Source organism: Catharus ustulatus, chromosome 14 (assembly GCF_009819885.2).
Source record: "Catharus ustulatus isolate bCatUst1 chromosome 14, bCatUst1.pri.v2, whole genome shotgun sequence".
Classification (NCBI taxonomy): Eukaryota; Metazoa; Chordata; class Aves; order Passeriformes; family Turdidae; genus Catharus; species Catharus ustulatus.
In genome coordinates this window covers 7,080,805-7,088,948 of record NC_046234.1, presented here as the reverse complement: position 1 = coordinate 7,088,948, position 8,144 = coordinate 7,080,805, and the positions used below count along the sequence as shown (strand labels likewise).

The window sequence follows — 8,144 nt, the reverse complement described above, 5'->3', positions numbered from 1 at the left end:
CCCAACATCCTTCCTGCTCAGCAGGAAAGGAGCTGGGGGGGCTGGAGGTGCTTTCAGTGCCACCACAGGGTGTTTTCCCCCATCTGCCTCGTGTTCCCCCTGTGCCAATGCCCCAGGAGGGATCAGCAGGGGGTTCAGGGATGGAACAGAGCAGCAGATCCATCCCTGCTGGCACACTGTGGGCTCCTGTTGGTGCTCAGGGCAGCCAGGGACTTTCTACACAAAGCCAAGACCATCCTGCTCAGAGCTGCTTCTGTGCTGTGGCTCCAGAGTTTGGTGCTCCAGAGCAGCTCTCTCCAAGCCTGGTTTTGGAAAACTCACCTTGGTGGCAGCAGGTGGCAGGGGCACAGCAGGGAGGGATGGCTGCCCAGCACTTGGATGCAAAACCTCCAGCTTTTCTATTTTTTTTAAGGATCTTTCCTGTTTTTCCCCATCCAAACCCCCAGAAAACCTTCCTTACCTCTGTGCCTCGTCAGGTAAATTGGGTTATTGTTAATTATTAAGTATCACACTCACATGCTCGAATATTTTGCCTCATATTCTGCAGGCTGCCAGTGTTCCCTGTGGCTGAATGGCAATTTAGGGAAACACAGTCACTCCTGATGAGGCACTCAGCCAGAGCAGCACATACAGCTTGGGAGAAGGAGTAAAACACAGTGCAAACCCCTTTAATTTGGAAAAAAACCCCAACCTTTTCCCAGAAGCCTTGCTCAGTGACATATGGTGACACAGCATGTGCCAGCAAAGGTGCTCCAAAACGTGTCCCTCTGGCTCAGGAAAGGACTTGGAGCAAAACCATTCGTGTGGTGATGATATCACTGATGGAAGGAGCAAAAATCCTCCCCCTGGCTTGGCCTGAGTGTTTGTTTGGTGGAGGAGAAGTCAGAGCGAGCCTTGGAATCGTTCCTTCCCTCCTGGCACAGCCAGGCATTGTCCCCACAAGTCAGAAACGTTCCCTGCAGGTGTAACAGCAGCAGGGCAGTGAGACACGGTGTCCCCACCGTCCCCAGGCTGGACAAGGCAGGGAGAGCTCACCCGGGGCAGGAAGGTGTTCAGGTGTTCCCTGGTGCCAAAGACCCGCCCGTGGCTCGGAGAGGTAACACGGATTGCTGCGGTGATGGCACAGCTCACCCTGCGAGCCAGCACCTGAAGGGGCCCATTCCAGCTACCTGGGGAGAGGCTTTTCGGGCAAACCCGCTGTTTTTCCACAGAGCTGGATGATTTTACCAGCCACACTCCTGCCTGCCACCCTCCAGCTCCTCCAGTGCCTTTGGCATCAGCACCTCAACCATCCCAAACCCACCTTCCCCCCCACCAGGCCGGGATGCTGCAGATGGGAGAATTTCCATCTTTCCAGTGGCAGCAGCGAGAAAATGGCCTCGTTTCCACCAGGAATTATGCAAAGCTGTGGAATGTAGGGCTTCACGCTCTCCCCGGCGGCGCACAGCCCCCGACGGCCCCGTTTTGGGGAGGCTGAGCGCTCGTTTGGCACCCTGATTAGTCAGCACTGCTAATTATAGCTGTGCTTCTCCTCCTCAGAGCTCCTCGAGCACCGTTGGAGTAACAGGGAACAGCGGAACGGGGCTGGATCCGCTCGCTGCGGAAAAGACACCGGGATAAACGGAATGCGGGGGAATGTTCCGGCAGCGGGGCTCTGAGCCCGGCTCGGGGGTCACGAGGCGCTGAGCTCATGGATTTGTCAGCCCAGCCACAGGATGCTCCCACAGCGCTGGGGAAAGCTGATGGGATGCCGGGAGGTGATGACGTTTCCCCGAAGAAAAGAGGTAAAGCTGATTTTGATACTCCTGCAGGTAAAAGTGATGGAGAATTGGAGTTGTGGTTATTGCTCTGGACCAGCAGTGTGCCCCTGTTCCAGTTTGTTCCCAGCAGGCTGGGCCTGGGACAGCCACGTCATTAGTGATTGCCACCCTGGTTTTAAGCTGTTTTACCCAAAAAAGCACAAATTCTAAGGCAGGATGAGCCCCAGGTGGAGCCCTGCTGTGGGCTGGGAGCACCTGGCATTCCCACAGGGCAGTGCCGTAGGAAATCCTGCCTTGTTCAGCACTGAACTTCCTCCCAAGGGCCAAAATCCAAGGAGGATGATGAGGAATGAAGGTGGGAGGCTTTTCCCGTGCCGAACAGCATTCCCAGGTGAGGTTGGTGGCCTCTTGCTCTGTAATTACAGCATCAGGTCTGTGTCTTTGCTTAAGCTTTGATCTTTGCTCCTCTCTATTGAGTCTGTAATTTAAATACAGATAAAGCAGATCTAATACATGAATATTGCCAGAATGGTCTTGCAGCTTCTCAGGGAGCTCAGAACATTGAACACAACTTCAAAAAGTAGATTCTCAAGCACTGGAAACTGGGTGTGCAGTGGCCCATCCTCTCACGTGCAACAGGGCTGCTCTGGGGACAGCAAGCCCTGGTTTAAAAGATTTGTCACCAGAAAATCTCAGCATTCTTGGGGTCCTTTGCCATGCAATGCACCCCCTTGCAGAGGTGAAACCCCAGAAAAACCTCATTGGAGAGATATGGGGCTGCTCCTCCTGGGCAGGAGGACAAGCAGCTGAAATCCACTGGGATGCGTGTATGGAAGGGGGGCACTTCTGGATAACACCTACCAGGGACTGGTATTTCTGTAGGACACAGGAAAAACATCCTGGGACTGTGGCAAACTTGTGGTGGGATGTCGAGGAGAGGAACTGAAGGTGGGAAGGAAGGAGCTGCTCAGGGAGCACCGGGTGTTTGGGAGAGTCTCTGCAGGGAGAGCGAAGGGAGGGTGGGATGCTGGATGGAGCAGGAGGGCCAAGGCAACTGCAGCGAGCCACGGAGTTTGGGATCAGCTGGGACCCTCTGGAGCGTGCGTGTCCCTGCAAGGTGACAAGGGGCAGCTCCAGGTGACAAGGGCCAGACCGGGTCACTGCCGAGTGTGCCCATCCTCGCTCAGCTCGCTGCGCCTGGTACCCGGTGCTGGGGACAGCAGGGACAGCAGGGACAGCAGGGACATCCCTGCCCAGCCCCGCAGCCGCTCGTGGCTGCTCCTGGGTGGGCTCTGACCCCACGGACGGCCAGGCACGGCCGGCACATCCCCTCTGCCTCCACCGCTCCTGCTGGCACGGAGAGGAGCGGGCACAGCTCCTCACCCTCCTCCCCACTCCCGGGCGGTGCGTAATTACCGGGAGCGGGAGCGGATTCATTCAGCTCCTCGCTCGGCTTTCCTCCGCCCCTTGTGATGCTCTGCTGTCACTCTGCTCACGGCGCCCCCAGGTAAATGACGATTCCAGTCCTCTGGGATGGGGCTTGGCCTGGTTAGAGACCCAAATGCTCCAAATTGGGGCGGTTGGGTTCAGCCAAAATCACTGATATTCGACTAAATATCTCTACACATCAGGAGCTGGGAATCCTTCCCAGCGCTGAGCCGGCTGCACCGCAAAGCAGAGAGAGAGAGGGGGATGAAAGAGGGAAGCTGGAGGGTTATGAAACCAGTAGCAAAAAGGAGAGAAGGTGTAGCTGAAATCCTGTGGATCCAGGAGCTGAGCATCCCTGCTTTGATGATCCTGCTCCCAAGATGAATCACGGAGCCATTTATAGCTGGGAAAAAATAATCGTGTCTTTGGGATTTGTTCCTTTCCAGGCTGCTCCTTTCCCAAGCAGTCGGGGAGGAAGCTCTGGGGATGGATGGGTGGGTGACAGACCCTCATGCTCAGCGTCCTTGGGCAGGTTCCAATCCCAGCGAGATCCTCCTCATCCCAGCTTTTCACTGGCTGGAGGGAACCCGTGTGGGGCGAAGGCTCTGGGGCGCGGTGTTCCCCTGTGGAGGGATGTCCCTGACCCAGCCTGGCTGCACAGGATCCCCGAGCAGCCTCCCGGAGGCGCAGGGCAGCGGTGCCGCTGTCCTGGACATTGTCCTTGAGGAGCGCGGCAGCGGAGCCGCGCCACGCCGGATCGCCGCCCTCCCTTCGCATCCCCGCGTCCCTCGGCACAAGCGGTAAAAATAAACCCTGCGAGGAGCCGGGGCCTGGCTGATGCCCAAGCTGCATCCGCAGGACGCAGGTGCAGCGAGCCCCGACCTTGGGGAGGTGCGTCGGGGTGGCGGGAGAGCTCATGAATGAACGGGCGGCGGGGCGGGTGCGCGCACCCCCCGCGTGCCCGCGGGTGCGCACGGGGATGTGGAGCGGGGAGCCAGCCTTGTTGTTATTCTGATCACAGCGGCTCTGATTCACAGACTTGGATCATGAATATAAGTGAAGACTTTGACGTCAGAGTTGAGATTTATCAGCAGATCCAATGGGGCAGGAATATTAAGTGCAAGTCGATGCCAGCTCTCTGCCAACGCTATTAGCGATGCTCGCCGAGGAATGAGGATTCGCACCAAGGGCTGGAAGGACCGGCGAGGAAAAAAATAAAAAACGGGGTGGGGGGAGCAAGCTGATCCTCGAGCATTAAAACCAGGTAAAACAACAAGCCCCGGCGTCGCGGCTGCATGCGGGAAGGGGCGATGGTGGCGGCGGGGGATGGCAGCGGGCTGCGGGCACAGCCCCGACCTTCACACCTCGGCTGCGCACCCCGGGCGGGGCATTTGCTCCGCCAGGCAGGGCAGGGTGCTGCCGCCGGCTGGGAGCATCTTGCACCAGCCTTTTTCCAAAGGAGGGAGAGGCAGGGAGGAAGGAGAAACTTAACGTAGGCTGTCCCTTGTCGCTGCCTTCTCCTTCCATCAGCGGCTCCGCATACAGGCGCTGGCCTATTAATAGTGTTTATTTTTACTCACTGCACGCAAAAAAGAAAGGGCTGCGGGAGGGGGGGGGCTGAGGGGTTGCGCTATAAATAGGTAGCAAAGGTGGCCGTGCCCGGGGGAGGAGGAGGAGGGGGCGGCCGGTTCCTCACCGGGTGCGCAGTGCCTGCGGACCCTGCATGGAGCCCAGCGCATGGAGACGGCTGCGGGCAGCGGGGCCATGAGTTGTGCTCGGCCTCAGCCCGGCGGGGGATAGCGGGGCCAGGGGTGCGTGTGGGGCGGGGGGGATGGGGGCTCCATCCCGGGGAAGCTGCAGTGGGGCTGGGGGGGAGCGGGCGGGGATGCGGCGGGCGGGGGCGGCCGGGTGAGGGGAGCGGTGTCCCGGGGCTCCGGGATGCGGTGCGGGCTCGGGGTCTGTCCCCAACGCCGAGAGGAGGATCGAGGTGAGGATCTCCCCCACCGAGAGGAGGATCGAGGTGCGGGCTCGGCGCGGCGCTGCCCGGGCTGAGCGCGGTGCTGGCGGCTCTCGGGGGGCTCGGGGTCGGTCTCTCACCGCCCCCTTCTCCCTCTCTCCCCAGCGATGCTGCACGGCCCCGCCGCCATGGGGGAGCCGTGGCCGCCGCAGCAGCAGCAGCAGCAGCGGCTCCCGGGGCTCGGCAACGCCTCGGAGCCCCCAGCCTGGCCCTCGGCGGCGGCGGCCGGGCCGGGCACGGCGGCACCGGGCGGCGGGGCCGCGGCCGCGGGCTCCGTGAGCCCCTGGGACATCGCGCTGTGCGCCACGGGCACGGCGGTGGCGGGCGAGAACGCGCTGGTGCTGGCCGTGCTGTTCTACACGCCGAGCCTGCGGGCTCCCATGTTCCTGCTGATCGGCAGCCTGGCGCTGGCCGACCTGCTGGCCGGGCTGGGGCTGGTGGCCAACTTCGCCGTGCGCTACCTGCTGCGGCCGCCCAGCGAGGCGGCGGAGCTGGCGGCCGCGGGGCTGCTGCTGGCCGCCTTCTCCGCCTCGGTCTGCAGCCTGCTGGCCATCACCGTGGACCGCTACCTGTCGCTGTACAACGCGCTCACCTACCACAGCGAGCGCACGCTGGGCTTCACCTGCGCCATGGTGCTGCTGATGTGGCTGCTGTGCCTGGGCGTGGGGCTGCTGCCCCTCCTGGGCTGGAACTGCCTGCGGGACCAGAGCTCCTGCAGCATCCTGCGGCCCGTCACCAAGGACAACGCGGCCGTGCTGGCCGTCACCTTCCTGCTGCTCTTCGCCCTCATGATGCAGCTCTACCTGCAGATCTGCAAGATCGCCTTCCGGCACGCCCAGCAGATCGCCGTGCAGCACCAGTTCATCGCCACGGCGCAGGCCACCTCCACCCGCAAAGGGCTCTCCACGCTGTCGCTCATCCTCGGCACCTTCGCCCTGTGCTGGATCCCCTTCGCCATCTATTCCCTGGTGGCCGATTCCAGCTACCCCGCGGTCTACACCTACTCGCTGGCGCTGCCCGCCACCTGCAACTCGCTCATCAACCCCATCATTTACGCCTTCAGAAACCCGGACATCCAGAAGTCGCTGTGGCTGGCCTGCTGCGGGTGCATCCCTTCCACGTTCTCCTCCAGACCAAGGACATCCAGCGACGTGTGAGGACTGAGCACGGAGCCAGAGGTGCTCTCCTGGCTCTCCTCCTCCTTCTCTTTTTCCCCTCTGTCGTTATTGTTTCCTACCGGGAGGATTCCCCCTCCCCGGTCAGCACATCTCGTTCCATGGAAAGATGGCCAAAAAGAGAGAAAGAAAAAAAAAAAAGAGCAAAAGGGAAAAAGAAAGAGAGAGAGTAGAATGATAATGGTTTCCTTTAGAAATGTTATTTTCTTACACATTTTATTTTTTATTTAAAAACACAAAACACCAAAAAAAAAAAAAAAAAAAAATGAAATAAAAAAAAAAAAAAAAAAAAAAAGGAAAAGGATCCTCGCACGATGGCGTTTGTCTGCTCTCGGGGTAAGGAGCCAGGGGAGCAGCGGGCCCCATCCGGGTGCTCCCACGCCTCGGGGGCACATCCATGGGAAGGCCACAGGAGCGGGGGGTGGGGACAGAGGTGTCGCACCCCCGGCGGGGCTGGTCCCCACGCGTGGGGTGGCTGTGCCCATCCCTGAAATCAGGGCCTGCGATGCTATGCAATAACGGGGGGGGCGCGGGGAGGAGAGCTCCGGCCGGGGGGACACGGTAGAAGGGACACGGCAGCAGGGACAGGGCAGCAGGGACACGGCAGCAGGGACACGGCAGAAGGGACATGGCAGCAGGGACATGGCAGGAGGGACACGGCAGCAGGGACACGGCAGCAGGGACACGGCAGCAGGGACATGGTAGAAGGGACACGGGCACTCCCTGTGCCTCCCCGGCCCCAGAAGCACCGCGGGGTGAAAGACACTTTAGGTGAGGCATGCTGGGGCTGTCGCAGGGATGGGGGTACCCAGGGAATCCATTCCCTCCTTCCCAAAACCCCCCCAAAAATGTGGCTGGGGCAGGGCTGGAGGTGTGGGGGTGGTGAGGGCAGCTGGCCAGCACCCCAAAGGCTGGGAGGGCTCTCCTTGGGGTGCTGCCGTCCCCTCTCACACACGAGTTGTTTACAAGGGGTGGGATTTTCATCCAAAGAGGGGTCCCGGCTTGCTGGAGGCCCCGAGGGGAAGCCTCTGTCACCACACGTGTCACTGCTGATGCAGCCGCTGTACCCGCCAGGTCCCGACGCTGCTGTGCTGTGCTCTGTGGTGCTGTGAGCCCATGATGAAGTGTCCTTGGTCCTGTGCTTGCTTTTGGCCGGGAGGGGGAATCGTGCGTTCACTGATGAAGCAAGGAGAAGCCAAGCCACCCCTAGAGAGGTGGCAGGGCTGGGCTGGGACACCCGGGGCACAGGAGGGCGCTGCCCGGGGTCCTGGCATGGGGGACCCTCCAGCAGCTGAGTCTGGTATCCGAATATTCCGGAGAAATTGTTGTGGAGTTGGAGAGGGAGTTTGGCAGGGGTGTGCAGGAATGACTTCCCACTGCCAGAGGGCAGGGCTGGATGGGATTTTGGGCAGGAATTGTTCCCTGGCACAGGTGCCCAGAGCAGCTGCGGCTGTCCCTGAATCCCTGGCAGTGTCCAAGGCCAGGCTGGATGGGGATTGGACAGCGGAGGTGTCCCTGCCATGGCAGGGGTGGCACTGGATGAACTTTAAGGTCCCTCCCAACCCATAACATTCTGTGAGTCTGTGATAGTGGAAGAAATGTTCTTGCTCTGGGTGGCTGCAGGGGGTACAAAGTCACTTTATGGATGCACAGATCCAGGTGGGTTTTGCCCCTGGATCTGTGCAATGAATCTCTTGCTCCTCGGAGCTAAGTGCACATGAGAAAGTTCTGAATCTCCCAAGTGTGCCTGGGGCTTGGACTTAT

General features: G+C 60.3%; 1 protein-coding gene across 4 annotated transcripts; it reads left to right on the top strand.

Annotated features, from left to right (window-relative positions):
* Positions 1–500: 500 nt before the first annotated feature.
* LOC117002996 (G-protein coupled receptor 12-like) lies at positions 501–7,826 on the top strand. 4 transcript variants are annotated; one of them, XM_042779729.1, is made up of 3 exons: positions 501–1,784; positions 4,226–4,452; positions 5,311–7,826. In XM_042779729.1, exon 3 carries the CDS (start codon positions 5,313–5,315, stop codon positions 6,360–6,362), a length of 1,050 nt encoding a protein of 349 aa, XP_042635663.1. In that variant the 5' UTR covers positions 501–1,784; positions 4,226–4,452; positions 5,311–5,312; the 3' UTR covers positions 6,363–7,826. The 4 variants fall into 4 exon arrangements, with proteins under 4 accessions (XP_042635663.1, XP_042635661.1, XP_042635662.1 ...); XM_042779727.1 differs by lacking the exon at positions 501–1,784 and adding an exon at positions 2,463–3,267; XM_042779728.1 differs by lacking the exon at positions 501–1,784 and adding an exon at positions 3,292–4,079.
* Positions 7,827–8,144: the final 318 nt, after the last annotated feature.